This window comes from Podarcis pityusensis (genome assembly GCF_964106645.2).
Source record: "Podarcis pityusensis genome assembly, chromosome: 9".
NCBI lineage: Eukaryota > Metazoa > Chordata > Lepidosauria > Squamata > Lacertidae > Podarcis > Podarcis pityusensis.
Genome location: NC_138034.1, coordinates 8,975,743 through 9,003,491, shown reverse-complemented (window position 1 = coordinate 9,003,491; position 27,749 = coordinate 8,975,743). Strand labels below are relative to the sequence as shown.

Below are 27,749 nucleotides of genomic sequence, written 5' to 3'. Positions count from 1 at the left end.
TTTCACTCCCTTTAAGGAGTCTCAAAGCGGCTAACATTCTCCTTTCCCTCCCCCCCCAACAAACACTCTGTGAGGTGAGTGAGGCTGAGAGACTTCAGAGAAGTGCGACTGGCCCAAGGTCACCCAGCAGCTACATGTGGAGGAGCGGAGACGTGAACCCGGTTCCCCAGATTACAAGTCCACCACTCTTAACCACTACACCACACTGGCCAGCCAGTGCCTCTAGATAGCTTCATCCTTATTTCAGACATTGTGATATATCAGTATATCATGACGTTTACCTGGTGATATATCACAAAGTTGAAAACCAGAAATCACCCAACCCTAACTGTGGGTGGGGATGTTTAGAGGTTTGTCTTCCAGTAAAGGACTTACAGGCTTACCAGCCTCAAACTTTCTTCAAGTTTGTGAGGGTGTTTCTTCTGCTCATGCATGTGTATCTACTTTAACACCATTAAAGTAGTGATTATTTTGAGTGTTAGCAGCGAATTCCTATCAGAAATCATGGTTCATGGGGCTAAACCAATAAAACCAAGGGTCTCATACGGTTACACTCTTTTGTTTAAATATAAAATGTAAATACATCCTTGGGTGTGCTAGCCTCTCTGCTTGTAGGTAGCAGAAAAAATATAATAATAATAATAATAATAATAATAATTTAATAATAATATATTTATACCCCACCCATCAGGCTGGGTTTCCCCAGCAACTCAGGGCAGCTCCCAGCACAATAAAACATCAAACATTAAAAACCTCCCTAAACAGGGCTGCCTTCTAAAAGTCAGATAGTTGTTTATTTCCTTGACATCTGATGGGAGGGCATTCCACAGGGCGGGTGCCACCACCGAGAAGGCCCTCTGCCTGGTTCCCTGTAACCTTACTTCTCACAAGGAGGGAATCGCCAGAAGGCTCTCGGTGCTGGACCTCAGTGTCCGGGCTGGACGATGGGGGTGGAGATGCTCCTTTAGGTACACTGGGCTAAGGCCGTTTAGGGCTTTAAAGGTCAGCACCAACACTTTGAATTGTGCTTGGAAACATACTGGGAGCCAATGTAGGTCTTTCAGGACTGGTGTTATGTGGTCTCTGTTAAACCCTTTAGTGTTTCTTGCCAGTCCAACCAGATGGAAGTACTGTAGTTGTGCGATGTCAACCATGTTGCTACTGTAATGTACAGTGGTACCTCAGGTTAATAACTTAATTCATTCTGGAAGTCCATTCTTAATCTGAAACTGTTCTTAACTTGAGGTACCACTTTAGCTAATGGGGCCTTCCGCTGCCACCGCTGCACAATTTCTGTTCTCATCCTGAAGCAAAGTTCTTAACCCGAGGTACTATTTATGGGTTAGCGGAGTCTGTAACCTGAAGCGTCTGTAACCCGAGGTACCACTGTATTTAGATTTTTTGATTTATAGCATATCCCAACCTCATTGGGTGACAAAAGAAAAGCAGAACACAGTGAAATTCACAGACTTTCCTCTGCTCTATCCTCACTTAGCCGCAAGCTCCAGAAGCCAGTCCAGAAATGAGGGCCTTGCATGTCGAGGTCCCCAAGCCACCCCCCAATAACTCACACATCACACATCAATTTTGGTTTGGGTTTTTGGCACGATTTTGGCCACAACATTATTTAAATACATCCAAGTGAGTGGTTGCTTAGGCATTGGTTCCAACTATCTGTCCTTGCCCCAGGGACAGAACTGACTTCTGGATTCCAGCAGAAGCCAGTGAGGGAAACAATTTTGGGGAGAAAATGAAGCTGGGCCTCAGTCCCTCACTTCTCACCCTCATGCTCCTGGTGGCTTGCACGGCCCAAGTCCGATGCCAGGGACAAGGACGAAAAGAATGGCAAGCCCCTGGATTCCTTTAACGGAATTCCCTTTCTGCACCACCATTGGAGGGGTAGGCACTTACCCCTCCTCCAACCAATTTGAACCAATGCCTAACCACCAACCTTACAAGTTGTGATGATTTGCTACGCAGTAGGCAAAACCAAATGGCACCAGCCAATCAGCCAAATGGACAAATTCCTACCAGGCCCCTGCCTCAAAGCAGACGACCCCATGACAGGCATAGCAAGGTCAAGTGAACAACCCCCCCCCCCCAATAAAGGGAGGGTGGGCGGGTGATCCGGTGCAAGCAGCCAAGAGAAGGCTCAAAGTTGGGCGACCAGTATTTAAAACCTCTGACCCCTCCTTCAAAATTGGCAACAAGCAGTTCTCCCCAGTGACCCGATTAACCAATACACTGCTTGGGTCCCTCCACAAATCCGCCCAGCAACAATAGGGTGGCTTGTATCCCCCACCGCAACACGCACTCTCTGCTAGGGAGAACACGTTTTATCGAATTTCGGAAAATGATCAAGACTGGATTTCATTGAGTCTGTGGTGAAAAGAAGTTCCATAAGTCGAATGGGACATGCTGAGAATGCTTCTTTTGCTGCCCAACCTGATGCATCATGGATAGTATAATGAAGTGAACAGTCTCCCTGGAGGACCAATGTGGTGTAGGGGTTGCAACATTAAACTAATACTGAGGAGGCGGAGGCGGTTGGAGGATGGATGGCGGCTAATGGATTGAAGTTGAATCCTGACAAGACAGAAGTATTGTTTTGGGGGGACAGGGGGCGGGCTGGTGTGGAGGACTCCCTGGTCCTGAATAGGTTAACTTTGCCCCTGAAGGACCAGGCGCGCAGCCTGGGAGTCATTTTGGACTCACAGCTGTCCATGGAGGCGCAGGTCAATTCTGTATCCAGGGCAGCTGTCTACCAACTCCACCTGGTACACAGGCTGAGACCCTACCTGCCCGCGGACTGTCTCACCAGAGTGGTGCATGCTCTAGTTATCTCCCGCTTGGACTACTGCAATGCGCTGTACGTGGGGCTACCTTTGAAGGTGACTTGGAAACTACAACTAATCCAGAATGCGGCAGCTAGACTGGTGACTGGGGGCTGCTGCCGAGACCACATAACACCGGTCTTGAAAGACCTACATTGGCTCCCAGTACGTTTCCGAGCACAATTCAAAGTGCTGGTGTTGACCTTTAAAGCCCTAAACGGCCTCGGCCCAGTATATCTGAAGGAGCGTCTCTACCCCCATCGTTCTGCCCGGACGCTGAGGTCCAGCGCCGAGGGCCTTCTGGCGGTTCCCTCACTGCGAGAAGCAAAGCTACAGGGAACCAGGCAGAGGGCCTTCTCGGTAGTGGCGCCCGGCCTGTGTAACGCCCTCCCATCAGATGTCAAAGCGATAAATAACTACCTGACATTTAGAAGACATCTTAAGGCAGCCCTGTTCAAGGACGTTTTTAATCTGTGATATTTTACTGTATTTTTGGTTTCTATGGAAGCCGCCCAGAGTGGCTGGGGAAACCCAGCCAGATGGGCGGGGTACAAATAATAAATTATTATTATTATTATTATTATTATTAGAGACCCAAATATGAATGGCCACTCGATCTTGAAACTCACCGTGTGACGCTGGCCTAGTCACTATCTCTTGGCCTAATTTATCACCATTGTGTTGTAAGATTAGAATGGAGAAGAAGCTTTTTGCTCCTTGGAAGAAAGGTGACAAATAAATGCAACACATAATTAATACCATTGACCAGATTGGGGCATATATGAGGCAGTAATCTCTAAGGTATATAATGATGATGATGATGATGATGATGATAATTTTATTATTTATACCCCGCCCATCTGGCTGGGCTTCCCCAGCCACTCTGGGAGGCTTCCAACAAAATATTAAAATACAGTAATGCATCAAACATTAAAAGCTTCCCAAACAGGGCTGCCTTCAGATGTCGTCTAAAAGTCTGGTAGTTGTTTTTCTCTTTGACATCTGGTGGGAGGGCGTTCCACAGGGAGGGCGCCACCACCGAGAAGGCCCTCTGCCTGGTTCCCTGTAACTTGGCTTCTTGCAGCAAGGAAACACCAGAAGGTCCTCAGCGCTGGACCTCAGTGTCTGGTCTGAACAATGGGGGTGGAGATGCTCCTTCGGGTATACAGGACCGACACCGTTTAGGGCTTTAAACGTCAGCACCAACACTTTGAATTGTGCTCAGAAACGTACTGGGAGCCAATGTAGGTCTTTCAAGACCGGTGTTATGTAGTCTCAGCGGCTGCTCCCAGTCACCAGTCTAGCTGCTGCATTCTGGATTAGTTGTAGGATGAAGTCTTTTGGGTCACAACATGGCATGGATGTGGAGGAGAAGGAGGAGAGATTCTTTTGTTCTTCATCACCGATACAGTGGGCACTATCCTAAAGACTCTTGCAAAGCCATATTCTACATAGGATTCTGAATTCACGCATGTTCTGCAAACAGAGAAAATAATCAGATTTCCCTACCAATAATATATTTGGGTTTGGGCACTGGGAGAATGCAGTATTGCTGAAATTTAGCAACTACAGTGGTACCTCAGGTTACATACGCTTCAGGTTGCAGACTCCGCTAACCCAGAAATAGTACCTCAGGTTAAGAACTTTGCTTCAGGATGAGAACAGAAATCGTGCGGTGGCGCAGCAGCAGCGGGAGGCCCCATTAGCTAAAGTGGTGTCACAGGTTAAGAATAGTTTCAGGTTAAGAATGGACCTCCAGAACGAATTAAGTTCTTAACCTGAGGTACCACTGTACTTGTCAATTTAGCAACATTTTGTATTTGTTAAATGTATAGACTGATTTGAGATTTAGCATCTTTTAAGACAAAGAATCCCACAACTTTGAACAATAGATCTTTTGCAAGCGATTGTCTAAAGAGGGCTATATTATTTACTCCAATTTACTCATTTCCTTTTCTTCACATTTCATAATCTTCCCTCTCCACCTTGCTGCCCAATTCTGTGTTTAAATTGTGGTTAATGGGAAAGACTAAAATAGACAATGCAATTGCCACTTGTTCCTTGGTCTCATTGTGTCATGCTGGGCTATAAATGTATTTAATCTGGACAGAACTGAGGAGGTAAAACCTTATAGTGATCAATCAGAGATGGCAAATTAGTGGGAAAGACTGTTGCCCTGTGATTTTTATTGAAGCAGCTCACATACTGTTTTAAGTTGAGGTTTGTTAAGAGAACCACATTTTGGTATTTATACCTCCTAATTTACCAGACTGCTTGTTAAAAAGAGGTTCTTGAGTCGGGAAAAGAACAAACTAGAACATCAAAGGTGTAAATAGTCAGAACAGGCCAGCTCTTAAATCAAGTAATCTAAGCAGTGATATGATCCGTTGTAGGCTGATCTGACCAAGGGAATCTTTCTAACTGGCCATAAGTGACAGGGGAATTCCCACTGCTGCCTGCACCTTTTTTGTTTTGTTTTGTTTTTTTAATTAAAGATTTTCTTGATATGCAGAAGTATGTGTAATGTCTCTCGTATTTTTTCCATGTAACATTTTTACAAATCAGTTTCATTTGTTGAGACATTAGGAAGAAAAGGGGTGGGGGGTCGGATGGCGGTGTTTCTATTTTGCTTAATGTATGTAGGGTTTGGTGTCAGCGTTACTCGTGCCGGTTCTCTGCTGTTCACTTGTGTTTCTTTGGTGGTGAGAGAGGTTGGGATTGACCTAGGGTGTGGTTGTTCATATGTGGTTGGCTGTGGTGGTCTTTGTTTTTGTGTGTGAGTGGGGTGGGTGAGTGTTTTGGATCAGGTTAGCCATATTGATTTGTATGCTGTTGGTGGATTATTGTCATTGTCTTGTTGGGCTGTGTACGCGATAAAGGGGAGCCATACCGGGGTAAAGGCGTCTTCTTCTATTTGGCCCCGTGTCAGTTTCAGTTTATTGGTTAATTTTTCTAGTAGGGCTGTTTCCCATACTATTTGGTACCATTGGTCCATGATTACTCCTGACAGGTCTCTCCAGTGTCTGGTTATGGTGTTTCTGGCTGCTGAAAGTAGGTGAGTTATGAGTTCTTTGTGGTGTAAGTGGGCGTTGTTGTCTTGGAAGATGTTGCCTGCACCTTTGTTGTTGTCTATCTGCCCATATCATGCATGGAGACTAGACCTATAGTCAGCTCTTAATGTGAGGATTGTGGGTTTGAGTCCCACGTTGGGCAAAAGTTCCCTGTATTTCAGGGGGTTGGACTAGATGACTCTTCATCAACTCTATGATTCTGTTATTCTAACCACATGGTCCAGGCCTGATATGTAGAAACAAGTCAAATGATAAGATGGACCTAAGAACCCCCCAAAAAGATTACCCTCTAAGTTTGGATCCAGGGCAGGTCAAATCAGGTCCAGATTGGTCTGAACCTAATCAGGTCTGATCTAGATTCACAAACCGGGGACGCAAATCAGATGGCAGGGGGATGCACAACCCTAATAATTGGTATTTTCATTATAATTGGCATTTACCACAGTTGATCATAATTCTTTAATTGACTGACAGGCTTAACTTTCTCTATACCTTGAATTTCCTCTCCCTCCAAAAAACCCCACTGTTTTTGAAAAGTGAGAAATTGCTAGTCCAAGCTGTCTTCTTGGTACCAGCATGTCAGGCAGGCTCTTCGTTAACAAAGCTGTTGTCAAGTTTTCCACACACACACACACACACACACACACACACTTACTTTATGTGTGACCAGTCAGGTACCAGCCTCATGCAATACATATTTGAAAACCTTCACCTCATCTTGTTAAAGGGCTATGTGGGAAGACATGTAAAAGACAGCTTGCGTGAGGAAATGGAACAGCCAGCCAAAATAATGTGGATTTCTTCTACCCAGAATGCAAAAACTAGCTGTCACTGGCATAGATATTTGCTGTGCTGAACATAATGTGGATTGAACCAGTTCTAGTCTAGCCTGAGGTCCAGAGCTCCTTTTCAGATAATACAAAGTTTTATTATAGTGCTTCTCTCTAGAGACAACATGAATTGGGGTCTGGTTTCAAGATGGTTCTGTAGAAGTAGATGTGATCGCCTTGAGCATGACAAAGTCAAAGTGAATTAATTAAATAATGAACAATTAGTTGAAAGAGCCCATGCCATGTTCTAAGAATACACCAGGAAACCTCATTATATAAGTCTCAGTTATCCAGTAGGTCATAATGCAAACATCTGTGTTTGAATTCAGAGTTCACTATTGCTACTTGGGTTTACTTAAAACAGCTAACGTGGAAATTTCATTCATATGCATTGGTTGAAAGAACGGGAAATTTCACACCTTTCCCATTCTCTAAATCCCACGCTCTAGTCCACCGTCACCTGAGTCAACAAATGCCCACCACTGCAGTTCATCAATCCAGCAGTGCAAGGAGCACATAAGGGAAGTTATGGAAAAGAGGAAGAGTCAGTGCCCATCTTTGGACCAGATAGCTGGCCATTTAAGGCTCCAAAGTTCCCCACAGTACAAGCCAGAGGAGGTAGTCTGGAGACAGAGATGAGGCTTCAGTCTGCTCCCAACCTTTGCTTGAGCAAGTTGCTCATTCTGAGTAATCCATGGTCCTAACTACATCTGACCAGCTGTACCTCCTCCTCCCTGGCATCTAGCAGTGGTCCAGAACATGGTGGCATCAAGTCCTGCCCTTCTCCACTATAGCAATGAATATGTAGCAAGGACAAGAGAGCATGCGACCTGATGGTGTTGTGCATTGTGTTTCCATAACTGCATGTTATGGAGAAAAGGAGGGTGAATGCAGCTTTCAAGTTCTGTGTTCTTCCTCACATCAAGTTCTGCACTTCCGTGATATCTCTACTGATAATTATCACTAAGGCTTCTAGCCCATGTTACGCTCACTCATTATAGTGCCTGAATGCCACAATAGGTGGCTGAGAAAAGAATGCCAAATGTCTTGGTCTGAGGATCTTTACATCCTGGGGGGTGGGCTCTAACCCATAATAACCGTCGGGAAATGTGCCTAACCAGTACATAGTACACCATACCTTCCAACATTTCTCAATTGAAAATAGGGACATCCTATTCCAAAATATTATTATTATTATTATTATTATTATTAATACCCTTCCCATCTGACTGCCTTCCCTATATAGTGCTTCCTTCAAATGGCTTGGGGATCAGATAACTCCATACCTTCCAGCAGTTATCCAATGGAAATAGGGACATCCTACGAAAAAGCGGGACATTCCAGGATCAAATCAGAAACTGGGACACCTTCTGTAAATCCCGGAATGTCCCTGGAAAATAAAATATTATTGATTGAGTGAGTGAGTAAGTGAATTGATACACCACCCTATACCCAGAGATCTCAGGGCGGTTCACAGAAAAAAAAATGGGGGGGGGGGGGGAATCACAAACTACATAAGCAAAGTAAAAACAATAACCCAATAATACTCCCCTTAAAAAAATCTTTTTAAAAGGGCATAGGGTGTCAATCAAATCAACCAAAGGCCTGGTTAAAAAGGACTGGTTTTGCCTGGTGCCTAAAGGTGTACAATGATGGCGGCAGGTGAACATCCCTGGGGAAAGCATTCCACAGACGGGGAGCTACTGCAGAGAAGGCTCATTCTCTTGTTGACACCCTCTGGACTTCTCAAGAAGGCACATGAAGAAGGGTCTCAGAAGATGATCTCAGGGTCTGGGTAGGTTCATATGGAATGAGATGATCCTTGAGGTATTGAGCTGTTTAAGGCCTTATAGGTTAAAGCCAGCACTTTGAATTGGGCCCGGAAACTAATTGGTAGCCAGTGCAGTCGGACCAGGTTCGGTGTAATATGCTCAAACCGTCTTGCTCCGGTGAGCAACCTGGCCACTGAATTCTGCACTAGCTGAAGTTTCTGAACTGCCTTCAGAGGCAGCCCTGTGTATAACACATTGCAGTAATCTAACCTTGAGGTTACCAGAGCATAGACAACAGTAGTTAGGTTATCCCTGTCCAGACAGGGGCGTAGCTGGGCCAACAGCTGAAGTTGATGGAAGGTACTTTGGGCCACTGAGGCCACCTGAGCCTTGAGTTATAGCAAAGTATGCAGGAGTACCCCCAAGCTACGAACCTGGTCCTTCAGAGGAAGTGTAACCCCATCAAGAGCAGGCGATCTCCCACCCATCTGGTCTAGGGAACCACCCATTAACAGTGCCTCAGTCATATCTGGATTGAGTTTCAGTTTGATGGCTCTCATCCACTCCATTACCGAGGCAAGACACTGGTCCAGCAGTTCCACTGCCTCACCTGCAGATGTAAAGGAGAAATAGAGCTGAGTGTCATCAGCATACTGGCGACAATGCACTCTGAACCTCTGGATAACCCAACCCAGCAATTTCATGTAGATGCTAAACAACGTAGGGGATAGGATTCAGCCCTGCGGAACCCCACATTGAAGGTTCCACAGGACTGAAAAACATTCCCCAAACAACACCCTCTGGGAACGACCATCAAAGTAGGACTGGAACCACCGCAAAGTGGCGCCATCCACCCCTAGTTTGGACAGTCATTCCAGAAGGATACCATGGTTGATGGTATCGAAAGTTGCTGAGAGGTCGAGAAGAATTAACAGGGACATGTTTCCCTTGTCTCTCTCTCGACAGAGGTCATCATACAGGGCGACCAATGCGGTTTCTGTGCTAAACCCCCAATTGAAATGGATCCAGAAAATCAGTTTCTTCGAAAAGTGCCTGGATCTGGTCTGTGACCACTCGCTCCACAACCTTGCCCAGGAAAGGGAGATTAGCAACTGGCGGGTAGTTTGTTAGGCCTTCTGAATCCAGGGAAGGTTTTTAAGGAGTGGTTTTTTCCACTGCCTCCTTCAAACAGGCAGGGACCACCCCCTCTTGTAAAGAGGCATTGATCACTTCCCTGGCCCAGCCAGCTGTTCCCTCCCTTGGTTTTTATCAGCCAAGAGGGGCAAGGCTCTAGAGCGCAAGTGGTCGCTCTGACTGATCCGAGCACCTTGTCCACATCCTTGAGCCTTACCAACTGAAACTCATCCAACACAACAGGACTAGACTGCTCTAGACACCCCAGGACAAGATTCATCTGCTATAACAGCAGAGTCAAGGTCTTGGTGGATGCAAGCGATTTTATCCTCAAAACAGAGACACTTGGAAGGTCTGGTACATGAAATCCTTGACCAGGTCTTAGCAAAAGCACAATGCCTTTTGTTGGTACCATTATAGCAAATGATGCAGCCTTTTTTTTGAGTTATTCTTAGCATAAGCTGTCTGCTTATGGGTCAAGGTCAATTCTATGCAATTTGTTCTTAATAGGAGAGAGTGAAAGGCTCCTTGGATACCCACCATATGGGGCCTCTTCCTCGGAGGTCAGGCTATTAGTAAACCTTGGTGAATTTACACCAAGGCTTTGCTCTTGGAAGGAAGCGGCCATTTGTGCAATCACTCTTAACAGCATACTCTCTCTCTCTCTCTCTCTCTCTCTCTCTCACTCTCTCTCTCTCTCTCTCTCTCAATGTGTCTCACTCCTCCTGTCATCTGTAACAGCTGAGGATACTCTATAAATAGTGTGAAATGCCAGACCGTTTTTATGGCTTGCTGGCACAAAACGGAAGGTGAATAGGGACCGGTTTCATCGCCGTTGCTGGGGTTACCACGGAAGCCTGCATCCTCTGGAACACCTTTCTCTTGCTCAATTTGCTCACTCTGCTCTAATTGCAACGGATAAGATGTGTTTCGCGGTGTGAAACCTATTAGCCCACATCATTGGAAGGGGCAGACGGGTTTTAAATAGCTTTGCATAGCCAATAAAAGTAGGCAGGTGCTTGCCAGCAGCCTCCTAATTGAAAACAGAAAGGGGGATATGTAAGTGTAAATGTACTCCCAGCTGTTTGCATAAATCTGAATACATTTGCATAGCTCCAAGAGCAGCAAATGAAGAATGAAAGGCAAAGGGAGAGAACAAATGATGAACTGTCCATCATTACACCATTCAGGACTCTCCAGATGCAAATACCTGTTTTATTTTATTCCTCTTCCCCTTGCTTCTATATATACTTAAAAAAAAAAATCCTCTGTTTTTCACAACAGACATTTACCAATATATTTTAGGTGCATTCATCTCTAGAAGTTGTTTTGACCCAAAGTTTCATAGAATCATAGAATTGTATTGTTGGAAAGGACCCCAGGGGTCATCTAGCCAAACCATAGCTGTCAATGTTTCCCATTTTTAAAGGGAAATTCCCTTATTCCGAATAGGATTCCTCACAAGAAAAGGGAAAAGTTGACAGCTACGAGCCAAACTTGTGAAGTGCCCCGAGATCTTTGGATGAACGGTGGTATACGAATCTAATAATAAAATAAAATAATTTTGAGGGAAATGGTGTGTCTTTGCTTCTGTCTTTTGTTCCTAGTGAATGATGCTCAATCACAAGCCTAGAAAATGAATCAGAGGTGAACAATGCTATCTTTGTTGCTTAGCAAAACTGATTTTTTTTGGGGGGGGCGGGCGGGAGGGGAATAGTTTGACCAATGGCCCTTCCAACGGGAAAAGCTTGCAAATATTATCTTGTATTGGGCAGTGCAGCTGGTAACATTATAGGCCTTCTGCAATCTCTTTGGTACAAATGTAGTTGCTATGGAACTATTTTTGTAGTGATTGTCTAAAGTCGAAATAGGCATCAGTTGAAACCAGAAGAGAGTCCACATTCATATATATGTGGAAATTTAATCACATACTTTCTTGACATGACCTTGATGAGTGTTTTACTTAAGACACATCAGGATACATAAAATGTTCTTTGGTCTATTTTTAAACTGCCTTACCTGTTTTGGGTTCAAGGTAAATAAAACGTTCTGTTTTTAAAAATCCATAAAAGTGGATCAAACAGACTGTCCTCTGGTGTCATATGCTGATCACATAGCATATCTATAATACTAATGTGCTTTGAAAATAGTATTCATTTCCCTACAGGAGAGACAACTATGAACATTTTAAAATGCAAAACAGTATACTTTCCCAACAAGTGTACCAATATATATCACTTTATACAAAGCTATTGTTTCTGTCTGGATAATAATTATGGTTGATAACAAACTAGGTCATGCACAGTGTACACCTACTGAATTCAGTGGACATAGTCTGATTCTATCTTAACCTTGCTTATCACTCTGTAACTAGGTAGTTTCGTTAAAACAGAATTAGCTACTTGTTAAGTCTTTCCGTATGAATATGGTAGCCTGACCAAGTAGCATTTTTTTAAGAGGTAAAGAGAATCATAACAGGACAATTTTCTTTCTAAAATATATGAAAGGGACCCTTCATGTCTCTGCCATTTATGAAAATTTAAAGATCGCCATGAGGCATTCCATGAAAGTTCTTTGAAGCAAGATAAAAATGAAGCTGATTTTTTGGGGGGTGAATTCTTCATCACTTTTGGCTGTTACTTCTCTCAGGGTAACAGCCTAGTCCACAATGCAACATTGATCCTGGGCTGGTCTTCTGGAGGAGAGCCAAGAGAATGTAGGGAGTCAAGTAGGTTTGGGGGCCAAGCCAATGGGGAATTCAGTCTCTGCCTGAGTGACAAATTGTATAGACAAGTCTATAGACAAATTGTTGTATAGACAAATTGTACAAGTCAGGCCTGTGGCAATAAAACAACAGCAAACCAACCTTTTGCCCCAACCTTCCTAAATTTGGGCCCAAATGACATTTGCCTCATTCCTAGATTAGTTTACTTGGTGACAACAGGAGTATCAGAAAGTTACTTTGTGTTTTGGTCAATATGATACTTGAAGTGGGATGGAGGGCAGGTGGCAAGGGGGTCACCAATAAGAAGCCCCTGTCCATTTTGGTGACACCTAGGGTTGCCATGTGTCCTCTTTTTCCAGGACACATCCTCTTTTTCATGGGTATGTAAAATGAGAGTCGTGATACCTATCCATAGTTAAAAGTAGAAGTCGGCAAATGTGTCCTCTTCTTTGCTCTTCAAAGTATGGCATCTCTAGACCCCAACGCCTCTACCCCAGGACACGTTCCTAGGTATCACCTGATAATAAAACTCAGGTTGGCTGTTACTAGGGAAGGCAAGTACTTCCTTCAAGTACCGTACTTGAGTCCTTAGCTGCTAAGGGCTTCATATGTTAGTAAAGGTAGAAAGGTAAAGGACCCTTGAACGGTTAAGTCCAGTCAAAGGTGACTATGGGGTTGTGGCGCTCATCTCGCTTTCAGGCTGAGGGAGCCGGCGTTTGTCTACAGACAGTTTTCCGGGCCATGTGGCCGACATAACTAAACCCCTTCTGGTGCAATGGAACACTGTGATGGAAGCCAGAGTGCATGGAAACACCGTTTACCTTCCTGCCGCAGCGGTAACTATTTATCTTCTCGCGCTGGTATGCTTTCGAACTGCTGGGGTGGCAGGAGCTGAGGCAGAGCAACGGGAGCTCACCCTGTTGTGGGGATTCGAACCACCGACCTTCTGATCAGCAAGCCCAAGAGGCTCAGTGGTTTAGACCACAGTGCCAACCGCTCCTTCTTATGTTAGTACAGCACCTTCATGTGGGCTTAGGACACCACTTGCCACCAGCACAGAGTTTTCTGGATTGGTGTAAAATCTCATCTTGCTGCCCAACACATTGTGTAGGTTTATTACTAAACATGTTGCATGCAGTATTTTATAAGTTTCTGTTACGGTGGTACCTTGGTACTTGAATGGCTTGGCTCTCGAACAAATCAGCTCCCAAATGCCACAAACCCGGAAGTGTGTATTCCAGTTTGCGAACGCTTTTTGGAAGCCAAATGTCCAACATGGCTTCTGCGGCTTCTGATTGAGTGCAGGAAGCTCCTGCAACCAATCAGAAGCCGTGCCTTGGTTTTTGAATGGTTCCAGGACTCCCGGAACAGATTAAATTCAAGAACCAGGGTATCACTGTACTTGTGCCCATTCGTGTTCTGTGCAGCAAATAAGTAACAGATACATTATGACAGTGTTTAACTTTATGCATACTTGTAACTTTAAGACTATAGTTTAGCTTTCTGTGAATCAGCTTTGGGTTTGTGAGGTTCTCCCAGCCCTGGCTACAGAGAGGAAATTCGAAGTCTTTGATTCTATTTTATATACAAATGGTGACTAGTCTTGTAGTTTAAAAAAAAGATACCTTCAATCCATGGTTTCTGATTCTGGCTAGTTTTGCCAAACTGTAGATAAAGTTATCCACAGTTCCAGGTTCAGACATAACAACAAACTATAGTTTACTGAAAATGGAAGTGAAAGCTTCTTCTCCAGTTGGAGTAGGAGACAGGAAGGGAGAGTATCAGCCTGTTGAGGTTTGGACATTTAAGTCTATCTGGGGGAAGAATAATTTTTCCAGATGCAAAGGATAGTATTTTCAGTGGTACTACATGTGTACACTCAGTAACTAGTTTCATAGGTAACTAGACTGAGCAAAATAGATAAAGCTGTTTAGACTTCATTATGTTCTAAGACCTGTGAGCATATAACATTGTTTGGATCAATGGAAAGAAGCCTTTGGGAAGGCAAAACTCTCAAATTAATATGATGTTAAAGATGTGCTGGAGGAGGCTGCACACTTAACACTTCTCAGTGCTGAGCTTTTACAGAAATGTATGGCTTTTTCATAACTTCCTCTGCCTTGTACTCGACGTGTTCTTTTGATCTCAGACTTGCAGGTTTTGCACCAGGGGTGCCTTATTTTATGATCTATACAATTTAACCTCTTGTATTCCCATTTAGTATAAAGTGGATATACCGGTATCTTTTAGTGCTTTATGAACTTGCTTTGTAGCACATTTCAAGTCTTCTGAGAGCATGCATTCCCTTACTGAAATGTTACTCTAATTGCAACTGACGGGGGAATCCTTTCTGTGCTGTTATAACAAACATCTGCTTCATGTATGGAAACAATTCTTATACTTCATATTTATTTTTTAATACACTGCCACTTTCTCTTAAACATCAAGGCACGCTTGTAACCATGTGTTGGTTCACAAGTGCATGTGGAAATGTTAGTGATAACCAGCTTTTATATGAATATCATAGGTTACCATGTTGCTCCAGTTGAATCCAGAAAGCCACAATTCAATGCTGCAAAGTTGAGAGCAAGCTCCTGACTGCTCCAGAATGTTTCCGCAGCCTGGAATGAAAAAGCAGTCTCAAAGTCTGCTGGTTGTAACCGTCTTAATATGTAGTGTAGGAGGTGTTTGGTAGACTTAGAGTTTTCTAGGTGCAAAATTCATTTCAATGTGCACTGATGGCTACTGAAGACAATGAAATATAAATGCCCCCTTTAAAGAACATGTGTTTATAAGTTTAGGAAGTTAGTTTGCTATTAGAGCCCCATGATTCTTGGCTGTGTGTGTGAGATTTGGTGAGGGGAGGGTTAATGGAACAAGCGGACCCTCAAGAGATTACTTTGATGGCCCTAGTTACAGGTAGGTAGCCGTATTGGTCTGCCGTAATCTAAACAAAATAAAAAAATTCCTTCCAGTAGCACCTTAGAGACCAACTAAGTTTGTTATCGCTCATACCAATAACAAACTTAGTTGGTCTCTAAGGTGCTACTGGAAGGAAATTTTTTATTTTGTTGGCCCTGACAGAGTGGTCTGTTATGTTAATGAGATGTCTTTCAATGGATGAGTAATTCTGGAAGAAAAGAACCATTCTCTGCCCTTCCCCTGACTGGGGGTTAATAGGAAAGAATAACCAGTCTTCTCTCCTTGCTGGAGGTGGGAAGAGTTTTGCTCTCCAGGAAGCCCATGTGGAAACCTAATAGAAGTCAAGGAGAGAGGGGAGGTTCTGGTGCATATCCAAAAGTCCTTGCAGTGATGGCAGGAGTGTGTTAAATACAAGGGTTAAGTTAATTTCTCTCAAGCATGCAATTGCTTTTCTAGCCATTTGAGCAAGAGGGGCAAGCAAATCTTAGCAACTACATCCTTATCTGCCCTGCAAATGACTTCAAGGTCACTTTGATGCCTAGATTTGTCCCCTTTATGTGTTAGTAGAGGATCAAACAAACTACACACACAGAGAGAGAGAGAGAGAGAGAGAGAAGAGGAGGAGGAATTTGGATTTGATATCCCGCTTTATTACATTCTCCTTTCCCTTCCTATCCCACAACAAACACTCTGTGAGGTGAGTGGGGCTGAGAGACTTTATAGAAGTGTGACTAGCCCAAGGTCACCCAGCAGCTGCATGTGGAGGAGCGGGGAAGCGAACCCGGTTCCCCAGATTACGAGACTACCGCTCTTAACCACTACACCACACTGGATTAAAGAGAGCTTTAATCTTCCAGCTACAAAATAAAGATTTCTAACTGTGAAAAAGGCTGCTTTTCCTTGGAAGTCCAGATTAGAACAAATAATCTGATTGGGAGTGATTATGCTTTTTGGAGTGTAAATAAAGAAACAGAACACAAGCATGTGCTAATGTGGAAGCCTGGGATCAATGGTGAGGGGAAACCTCAGAGGCATGCCTGGGAAAGGCTCCCTTGACCCCTTGAGAAGTAGCCTCAGAGTATCTCTTCCCCCCTTTTTGGTGGTTTGGCCAATGCTTGTTGAATGAGGAGGTGGAGGTGGGGGAGGAGAAGGAAAGTGCAACCAGGGCGGTGAGCATTAAAACCATTAAGTCCATGTTCTGAAAGCACTTAGCTGCACTATGGGCAGATTCAACAGAAAGATTTACTTACAAAAAAATAAAAGTGGTTGTAAGAACACATCTAAGTGGTTTACAAAAATATAAAATGATTTTCTAAAATAAAATTATTGATAAAAATCACAGCCAAATCAGGCATGTAAAATCTTTAAAGGGTGATTAAAATCAACGGTAGCAAAAAAAGAAATAGCTTATTTTTATAAAAATAAAATCAAACAAAGTGCATGCTGTATACAGGATTTTTACTTTTGAAATCAAAATCCTTTGGTATTTTGGGATTAAAGAAAAATTAGAACAAGACCCTGCACAGATCTTTAACTATTTATTCTTGTTTGTAATCCTTTCCATTTAATCCTCTAAGATTTACATAATAGAAGAATAGAGATGGCAAAGCTATAAATGCTGTGGTGCATTCAGTCAACATGAGAGTTTACAAGTTCATTGTGGGATAAACAGACCCGTAAGTTCTTTGGACTTAGTAGCGTATTTGACCACAGAACATCTTGTTTCGGGAGGATTCAGACTCTTGATTGGTAGAAGTTTTGTATGACAGCATCCATATAATAGTCACTGGGTGGGATGGCGGGGGGTTGAAACTTTTGCTACCATCTTCCTGTTTTGCTTTGCTACTGCTCCCCTCTGAAGGGAAAGGAAAGATGGCCGACCATCACTGAAGGAGGATGCTGGAGCCCCTCTACTGTTTTGTTGCAACTGATCTGACACAAGATGGGGAGGTTTAAAGTGGGGGTGGGGGGATAGTTGTGTTAGGATTTTCATCCATCTGTGCTGCTCCAGCAGTAGCACTATGTTTTGTGTATATCATTTGAGTCTCTGAGAGAGCATGAGACAGGAAGTCTCAGTACTGTTGGAAGTTAGTTTCACTTCTGTTTGTGATGCTGTTCTGTACTGGTGCTCAAAGCGTACAGATATGCTGATGAATTCTCTGTATACTTGTTGTTGTTTAGTCATGTCCAACTCTTTGTGACCCTGTGGACCAAAACACGCCAGGCACTCCTGTCTTCCACTGCCTCCCGCAGTTTGGTCAGACTCAAGCTGGTAGCTTCGAGAACACTGTCCAACCATCTCGTCCTCTGTCGTCCCCTTCTCCTTGTGCCATCCATCTTTTCCAACATCAGGGTCTTTTCCAGGGAGTCTTCTCTTCTCATGAGGTGGCCAAAGTCTTGGAGCCTCAGCTTCAGGATCTGTCCTTCCAGTGAGCACTCAGGGCTGATTTCCTTAAGAATAGATCGGTTTGATCTTCTTGCAGTCCATGGGACTCTCAAGAGTCTCCTCCAGCACCAGAATTCAAAAGCATCAATTCTTCGGCGATCAGCTTTCTTTATGGTCCAGCTCTCACTTCCATATATAACTACTGGGAAAACCATAGCTTTAACTATACGGACCTTTGTTGGCAAGGTGATGTCTTTGCTTTAGTTTTAGAACTATGATTGACTCTTGCTTCTGCAATGATATGTCAAAAGACGAGCGTGCTCCTCTCAGGAGAGATGGGTCGCTTATCACTGGTCTCTCTGGACTGATGGAGATTTATAGCCAGGGAGGACCACCAGAGAGACGCCCCCATGACTTGGGAAGTTGGCGGCCTTCCTGGGCATGTTTCCAACAAGTTGTTTATCTACTATTTAGTGGGAGGGGTGTATGGGGTGTTAGGGGAGGGGTGGTACCTGTGGTGGTGGACATGTCATGCTCCTTCTGGTGTAGCTTGTCCACCTTTGGTCCTCACCCTCCACTCAGCTCTCCCCTGTGGCTCCCAGAACCTGTCAGCATGTGACAGCAGCCACACCTCGGGAATGGCTTTGACTGGCTGGCTAAACCAAGTGAGAGTGGCTGATGGGTCTCAAACCCTTGGTGAGTTAGGGACTTCCTCCAAACATGAAGAGAAGATCCAGCAGATTGAGTGGACAGGACCAGTAGTGGGTCCAACAGCCATGAAGGCGGTTTCTGCATGTGCTGTAAAGGGATGTGGGGGCAGGTGGGGTTCGCCAACCTGGTAAGGTAGCCCATCTACGAGAAGCATGCCAACAACAACAAGATGTATGAATCTGCTACTCAGTCCTTCTTCTTAATTTTCATTAAGCAGCGCTTTTACATGGGCTGAAACTGGCTCTGCCTTGAGCTCTCATTTATTAAGTTAGTTTTAAACTATGTTAGGTTTTTGCTTTGTGTTTTTTGAAGTCAAACATTTAAACAACGGGACTCAACATATCTCTGTGAGGCGGAATTTTGTGACCCTAAAGTGGCAGCTCATTAGCTTTATACATTTGGATTTTATGCACTCTTTGTCAAGCTATCTTTTAAAGACAATTTAGAAGCTGCATCTTTGTCAACTGTGGTAGCTTATTTCTTGATGAGGGCAAGTTGCTGAAAACACGTCAGTCTTGTTTGCAGGTGTACCCGTTGTCTAGTAGCTTCCAGGACCAATGCAAAGTGCTGGCGATTACTATCTGGAGTTCTGAGTTTTGTGTACCTAAAGCAGGTGTGGGTCTAAGACATTTTGGTACCTGAAGTGAACCACCAAATGGCACCACCAGGGAGGAAGAGTTGGAACAAGGGAGGAGGGAATCAAATCAACCTTATCCAACAGTTGATGTGGGAATCAAAGGCTGTTGTGGAAGGGGGAAGGGTTGTAGCATGCTCTTAATCATACCAAGTGGGTACAGAGCCCAGGAGACCCTAGAGGGCAGCCCCTTGCATTTCCTCCTTAGGTGTGGGAGGAGACAAGGAGCACCTTATATTTCCAGGAAGCCACTAGAGATGTGAAATCAGGGGTAGGGTGCAGATCCAACCAACAAGGAGTATACCACAGCCACCACTTGCTGCAGCAGAAAGTGATGCATTCCTTGCATGCCAGATCTACTGCCCCTATGGATCCTGCCACCCGAGGCAGTGGCCTCATCTTGCCTCACAGGGGGGTCGGCCCTGGGATGGGGACCCTTCAGCCCGCAGGTCTAAATGGGCCTGCTAGGTCTCCCCATTTGGTCTGCCATTTCAGCCACGTGGTCTGCCATTTCAGCCACATTTCTGCACCTGCAAACCCTCCAACATTTCTCTGATGAAAATAGGGATATCTTATTTAATAATAATAATAATAATAATAATAATAATAATGACTTTAATTATTTATACCCCACTCATCTAGAAGACATCTGAAGGCAGCCCTGTTTAGGGAAGTTTTTAATGTGTGACATTAATGTGTGACTGAGCGCAGCTTCTGAAGATTTGACACAGTTCAGGACCATGTAGTGGAAAAAAATGTTACCCCCAGCTGCCAAACTTGGCCTGGGAGGGGTGTAGAAGGCAGCCACCAGGCCCACCAGACTTGAAAGTTTTCCCACCCCTGGCATAAGAGAAACCCTCCCACGTGATTTAGATCTGTCAGACAGGCTTCACTCTTTTATGACAGGGAGATTTGTGAACCTGAGGTACCTTAACTCATTTTTAAACATTTATCATGCACAAAGTACACATGGCTTGGATTATTGTTTTAATTTCCCCAGAAAGGTCAAAGCAACAAAATAGAAATTTTAGTAGCTGTAACGAGGCTTGCATATCTGCTATGATTAATCTAGGTCATTAAAACACAATGTGCATTTGATATATGCGGTAACGCTTTCAAAAGTGTTGATATACTATTGCTGTAATTTTTCAGGAATGTTGTGCTTAAGTCCCTTCAGCCTCCCATGAACACTTGGAAACATTTCAATTGATTACTTTTGTGATTCTGCTGTAAGTGAAGAGAAAGAAGCATCGCTTTGAGCTCTAAATGTGAATGTTGGCCTGAAAGCTTTTGTGTGTAACATCGGCATCTGTTGTCCTGAAGGTGACTCAGACAGCCTGTTTACGATTTGCTCACCGGCCCTATTCACATCACTGCATAAGACAAATCTCCTTGAAAATGTATTATCCCTTAAGTGAATAGATTTTAAACTAGTTTAAGTGTCCCGACTTTCCCTCAAGGACCCTGGGCAATTATAGTTCTGTAGTTGCTAAGAATTCTCTGCATGAGATTCTGTCCGATTTGGCAGTCTGGAGACAAGCTGGGCTGCAGTGCAAGTAGACAAAGGTGGGCAGTCTGAGAGGAGCCCATCCAAACTAAGAAGCTTACAGGACCAAGTAGAATGTCACTGGTTTCTTGTATCACCTGATCCCTGCTGGTAACTGCAGGTACAGTCCCCTGCCTGTCCATCGTGGTGGCACTGAAATACATTAGAAGCAGGCCAGCCATCGTATCTAGAAAGCTACTACAAGGTGGGGGTAGAAAGTAAAGGTCCCTGATTCAAGACTTGCAGATTCCAAAAACCTATGGTAGGATGGCACATTCCCTGCAATGAAATATAGCTCACAAGCAAAAGACTTGCTGATTATTATTATTATTATCATCAGTAAAGGTAAAGGGACCCCTGACCATTAGGTCCAGTCATGGCCGACTCTGGGGTTGCGGCGCTCATCTCGCTTTATTGGCCAAGGGAGCAAGCGTACAGCTTCCAGGTCATGTGGCCAGCATGACTAAGCCACTTCTGGCGAACCAGAGCAGTGCACGGAAACGCCGTTTACCTTCCACCGGAGCGGTACCTGTTTATCTACTTGCACTTTGCTAGGTTGGCAGGAGCAGGGGCCGAGCAACGGGAGCTCACCCTGTCACAAAGATTTGAACCACCGACCTTCAGATTGGCAACTCCTAGGCTCTGTGGTTTAACCCACAGCACCACCCATGTCCCATTATTATCAGTAGTGTTTCATTAAAAAAAAAGCACTCAAAAGTAAAGGCTAGAGATTTTAGTCATGATCTCTAGAAAGCAATGTTGGGATGGTATCTTTTGAGTTTTGTAATGCAGATGTAAGGTCTGTATGGCTTTAAGATATCAGACAGTGGTTTGGGGGGTCATGTCCCCAGTTCCAGTTTTGTTGGGAACTACAGTGGTACCTCGGGTTACAGACGCTTCAGGTTACAGACTCCGCTAACCCAGAAATAGTACCTTGGGTTAAGAACTTTACTTCAGGATGAGAACAGAAATCGTGCTCCGGCAGCGCAGCAGCAGTGGGAGGCCCCATTAGCTAAAGTGGTACCTCGGGTTAAGAACAGTTTCAGGTTAAGAATGGACCTCTGGAACGAATTAAGTACGTAACCAGAGATACCACTGTACAAGACTGTTCTACTTACCATGGGAGCCACTCTCTTACATTCCAGATTTCTGATTGTGCTCAAATATTCTCCCCAATTTGGGTGCATACACAGTCATGGCAAATGGTTGCCCCAATCCACCTACAGCCCAGGTTGGTTCTTGAAGGATATTTGCATTTTATAGAGAAGCTTGCATTTGTTTCCAGAAAAGGAAAATGTAAGAGTTAATCATCAATCTCTTGACCATTCGCAACTTTGGTGCAAAGCTTCCCAGTCCCTCGATGTCCAATGCAAGTCCACATATTAGTTAGCGTCTGTTACCCGTTACCCAGGCAACTGAATATCCAAACAATGCTCCGGTATCGGCGATGCTGGCATAAGAGAGAGGAAGGGGAGGGGGGGAATATTCCCAGGCGTGCTGCTATCACTTCAAGACGCGTCATATTCTGCCAGGGACGTTTGCTGGATGACCACTCCGGCCCCAGGGCAGTCGGTACTTTCCTGCATGCATGGCTGTTGCTGGTGTGTCAGTGTGTTAATGAGCAAATGGATAATCCTGACAGGCTGGACTTTATCCGGCTGCCACTTCTGGCCTCGGTTAGTGTAGACCGAACACATTCACACTCTCTGTCAGTCAGTCACCCGGTCTCCCTCTCTCTTTCCCCCCCTTTCCCTTGCTGTAGATTTCTTAATGTAGTTTAATGGCTTTACAAAGAGAGCCAGGCAGACGAGTTCTTCCTTCCGTGGCTGAGCCAGACCATGACCTAGCTCGCCATGAACCTAGAAGGGCTTGAAATGATAGCCGTCTTGGTCATGATTGTGCTCTTTGTTAAGGTGTTGGAACAGTTTGGGCTGATTGACTCGGGCATAGAAGGTAAGAGAGTGGCTTCTCATTGTTTTCTGTTTCTCTAAGTGGCGGTTCTTGAGGAGTGTTATGAAGGGCACCTGTTAATGAGACCTTTTAAGATGCTACTTTCAGGGCAGCACACACAGCAGGAGTATTTGAGGGTAGATACTACAACTGGAAGCTTTCCCCCCCCCCCCATCACTGGGTTCTTGCAGCTGAACTGTGGCAGTCACTGCAAATATTCCCAAGCGCTTTAGGAGAATTGGTGTGGGGGAAGAAAACTTTGGCTAATGTTTCTGATAACGGTATTAGCCATGCTTCGTTGAATTTGTATGAACAGGCTGGCAAAAAAGGAAAAGATTTTCAAATAATCACCTCCAAAATGTGCTCTGGCAGGTCAAAAGTTGTATGACAGTGAGGGTTGTGGCAACTATATAATCGTAATTGCTTTGCTCGAAATATGCTGTACGGTAAACATTCAAAACGTTTAAACTTTATTTGAGAAAAGTTAATTTGTCTTTGGCCGAGGAGAGTTGTTCTGCTTCACATTTTAATTGTCAAGTGCTTTATTTATTGTAGTCTCATCCAACTCAGTATATTCTGGATATAGCACATATGACAGATAAAATGAATTGTGTGGATTTTTAGTTTCTGTATAGTTTTTTCCTGTTGTAACACAAGTCGGTAAAACAGTTGATCTTTTTGTTTTGTTCAGCACATCATCTGCATATTTAGTGTAGTCCGGAAACTGCTTCTCTACATGGGAAGTAACACAAAGGTATTGTTTTCTTTAGTTTTTCAAGGCACCAAGCTGAAATGTCCTGGTGTGTTTTCAACATATTCCGTAATTTTGCATTATAGGCTATCTGTGCACATGACACCAGAAACTTATTCTGTGAGTAGATTAAGGTTTTACAGTCTAACCAGTAAAAACAAAACCAGCAAGACGTAAGTTTGCTGCTCTGACACAGCTTAAAGTAATTCTGTTTATATAACCCTTTAAAGAAATGTAGTATTTTTTACATGAGAAGAAAGTTCATGGCAGGCTGTTTTTGTTTTTGGTGCTGTGTGTTTAGGAAACCCACATATAATCAGCACCAGAGACTACAGTGCCTTCCACAATTGTGGTACCCAGCACATTTATATAAAGAAGATTATTTGGGGAGGCTTATGTATCCATTAGAAAGAAGGCATTCTCTTCGGTATAAATAACTGTATACATTTGCAGATATATTAATAGGACCTGGTGATTTCATTTCAGTGGCATGATTGCTATGACAAACTCATCTATCATTCAAAAAGGCAGTGTTTAAAAGTTCAGCATTATTGGTAGACACTCAAATTTGTAACTGTCCTTACATTATGGGATAGGCTACTCTGTTTCTGTATGATTTGCTTAGGTTTAAACCACTGCAAAAGCTGGCTGTTTGACAGTGAATTGTAAGGTTGTTAAGCAACAGACTGAGAAAGCACACTTAGTTCACTTGGAAGAAGAAGCATGTATGATCCCAAAGTTTGTTGGCTTGGCAGCACAGGCTTCTAGTATTTCTGGGTATGTTTTGATTCTTCTTTTAACAGTACTCTCGCGTTAAGACTTTCAGTTAAGGTAAAGTTTCAGAAGGGGTGTTTTGCAAGTGCATTCTTGAAAAATTCAAAAGAGGTGGAAAGTATGTATGTAATGTTGGTGCAATGTGCAATGAATTTAGTAACATAATTAAGTTTATATAAAGTAAAGAATAATGTACAATAATGTTTCACTAGAATGTACAAAATTTTTTTTGCTCCTTCTGATTTTTTTTCCAGTGGAAGGATAGTCCACAGCTTGAGAGAGACGGAGCCTTGTGTGTGTGTGTTTTAATGCATGTTTTCCCAAGACCAGTGTGTGCCTTTACTCAATCTCTCTCTCTCCCCCCACCCTAACCTCTTTTTGGGGGGTGTTTGCGTGTTTGTAGATGGGCTTCTCCTCTTGCCTTGTGTCGAGGTGCACACCCTACAACTTTGGGGTCCCCCCCTCTAAAAAAGGTCAAGAACTCTGGGCAACCCTTTCCTAAAATAATAAAGCATTGATTTATTTATTTATTAAAAAGTGTCCCCGGATTCCTTGAAAAAAATCTGGTAACCATAACCTAAGGGCACCAGACAAATCTCCTTGGGGAGAGTGTTCCATAAACAGGGAGACGCTGCAGAAAAGGCCTTTTCTCGTGATACTACCCTCATGGAGGAGGCACACCAACCATTCTCCATTTCCGTGGCCTACACTCTCATACTGGCCATGTGTCTCAGGACTGGAACCCAAAGCTCCAGCAGATGTTCCCAAGCCACCATCCCATTGGCAGAGGTGAGCCAAAGTCAGGACAATTGCTGAGCTTTGCTGTGTGGAAAGGCAATGAGTCTTCCTGCCATTGGAAGTGGTGCACTGCAGCTTTTGGAAGAGTCTTGAAAAAGACAATAGGGATTGTCGTTTAACATAAACACACATCTCTGTTATTGTTCTGATAAATCACAATGTGAAATACTTGACCATTGTTTGACCTATGTTTCGCTAGTTCCTTGATGGTAACACTATCTTTGCACAAAGTACAAACTGGAAAGGTGTGTGAATTAGTCTATCTCGTTAGCAGGCCTGGAATAGTAGAATTGGCCATCACAGGAAGCCTGGTTTTGCAGATATTTCAAAAGTAGTGCAAACAATGCTTGTTAGGAAACTTAAGAAGGTTTTCTGTAGGGGATTTTTTGATGTTAGTCGCTGAATAAAAGCAGTTATATGTAAAGGTTTTGGTTTTGGGTGCAATATGAGGGGAAGTGGGGAAGGGGAATCTGGACTGGATCATGGCCCCAATCCAAATGGACAATGTGATGTTATCTGTTAAAGAACCATGGGAATCTATTGGAGAATAGTACCAGGCTTTAGATAAAATAAGAGTAAAACTAAAATGTTGGTGAAAAATATGAAAGATAATGTGAAGAATGATTTAGAGTTAAGTACTGGCTTGATAAGAGGGACGTGGGTGGCGCTGTGGGTAAAACCTCAGTGCCTAGGACTTGCCGATCGCATGGTTGGCGGTTCGAATCCCCGCGGCGGGGTGAGCTCCCATCTTTCGGTCCCAGCTCCTGCCCACCTAGCAGTTCGAAAGCACCCTTAAGTGCAAGTAGATAAATAGGTACCGCTTTATAGCGGGAAGGTAAACGGCGTTTCCGTGTGCTGCGCTGGTGCAGGCTCACCAGAGCAGCTTCATCACGTTGGCCACGTGATCCGGAAGTGTCTCCGGACAGCGCTGACCCCCGGCCTCTTAAGTGAGATGGGCGCACAACCCTAGAGTCGGACACGACTGGCCCGTACGGGCAGGGGTACCTTTACTGGCTTGATAGGGATGCGGGTGGCACTGTACTCTAAACCACTGAGCCTTGGGCTTGCCGATCGGCAGTTCAACTCCCCGCAATGGGGTGAGCTCCCGTTGCTCAGTCCCAGCTCCTGCCCACCTAGCAGTTCGAAAGCATGGCAAGTGCAAGTAGATAAATAGGTACCGCTCTGGCGGGAAGGTAAACGGCGTTTCCGTGCGATGCTCTGGTTCACCAGAAGCGGCTTAATCATACTGGCCACATGACCTGGAAGCTGTCTGCGGACAAACGTCGGCTCCCTCGGCCTATAGAGCCAGATGAGCACGCAACCTAAGAGTCATCCACAACTGGACTTAATGGTCAGGGGTGCCTTTTACTGGCTTGACCATGGAGAAGAAAGTCACATATTTAGGAATATGGTTAACAGCAATGAATATTAATTTATGTCAATATAATTGTGTTAAAACTTGGAGAGCTGTTGTGAAGAGTGGGGTTGAAATCTAAATTAAATGAATGTATTATTGTTTTTATTTATTACATTTCTAGACCACCCTTCACCCAAGGATCATAGGACAGTTTTGTTGTAGTTTGGTCGTTTAGTCGTGTCCGATTCTTCGTGACCCCAAGGACCAGAGTACGCCAGGCACTCCTGTCTTCCACTGCCTCCCGCAGTTTGGTCAAATTCATGCTGGTAGCTTTGAGAACACTGTCCAACCATCTCGTCCTCTGTCGTCCCCTTCTCCTTGTGCCCTCCATCTTTCCCAACATCAGGGTCTTTTCCAGGGAGTCTTCTCTTCTCATGAGGTGGCCAAAGTATTGGAGCCTCAGCTTCAGGATCTGTCCTTCCAGTGAGCACTCAGGGCTGATTTCCTTCAGAATGGATAGGTTTGATCTTCTTGCAGTCCATTGGACTCTCAAGAGTCTCCTCCAGCACCATAATTGAAAAGCATCAATTCTTTGGAGATCAGCCTTCTTTATGGTCCAGCTCTCACTTCCATACATCACTACTGGGAAAACCATAGCTTTAACTATATGGACCTTTATTGGCAAAGTGATGTCTCTATAGGACAGCTTACAATATATAAATAGTAACCCCCCCCCATACTTGGTATGCTATTGCTTATTGTTGGCTTATGTGTGCGCTGTTTTGCCAGTAGTAACATACAGTATTTGGCATCAGTCTATTACCACTTCTTAACAAATACAGTACATAAGTGGAAATGACAGATTTCTGCAGCATGTGCCTGGCGCTGGCACTCTCTTCCCAGGTCCACAGTCACTAAACTGCAGTGCGTGATCCAAGCAGGAATCCCCTGGAAGCTTCGCAGTACACTTGCCTCATGCTGTAATCTCCAAGGATCATCCACACTTGATGAAAGCACAGATTGTAACAATTGCACTGGTTTTGTATCTCATTCTGCTTTTCTAAGGATTACTAATCTGCATTCCCTTTTTTTTTTTTTTGATGCCCGCAGGAGGGATGGGCAGCTTCAGCTAGGATTTAAATCCGTTGTGTTTAAATGGGGGATTTTTGTTTGTTTGCTTTGCTTTTTAATCGTGGTGCTTTTGGTAAAGTTCACCCCCCCAAAACACCCCCCCCTGGAATTTAATATTATATTTCTAGTTTGTTGGAACGTTCACGGAACTTTGAGGGCTAACATGTCCCTTTATCTTGCATATCTTTCTTTGATCAATAGATTTGCATATAATTAATAATAATAATTCATTATTTATACCCCTCCCATCTGGCTGGGTTTCCCTAGCCACTCTGGGCAGTTCCCAACAGAATATTAAAAACACAATAAAACATCAAACATTAAAAACTTCTCTAAACATGGTTGCCTTCAGATGTCTTCTAAAAATCAGATAATTGTTTATTTCCTTGACATTTGATGGGAAGGCTTGCAAAGATTAGCCTA

General features: G+C 44.0%; 1 protein-coding gene across 10 annotated transcripts in view; it reads left to right on the top strand.

Annotated features, from left to right (window-relative positions):
• KCNIP4 (potassium voltage-gated channel interacting protein 4) overlaps nucleotides 1-27,749 on the top strand; it is a 411,322-nt gene that overhangs the window by 203,694 nt on the left and 179,879 nt on the right. The window contains exon 1 of one of the 10 annotated variants that reach the window (XM_081020168.1): nucleotides 22,056-22,137. The exons of 7 other annotated variants lie outside the window; for them this stretch is intronic. Coding sequence is in view for 1 of the 3 variants with exons in the window: in XM_081020176.1 (XP_080876302.1) it covers nucleotides 22,419-22,518 (100 nt within the window). In the remaining 2 variants the exon portion in view is untranslated. Of the gene's footprint in view, nucleotides 1-22,055; nucleotides 22,138-22,189; nucleotides 22,242-22,267; nucleotides 22,519-27,749 lie in introns of those variants that run through there. 2 more of the 10 variants (XM_081020169.1, XM_081020176.1) reach the window with 2 other exon arrangements.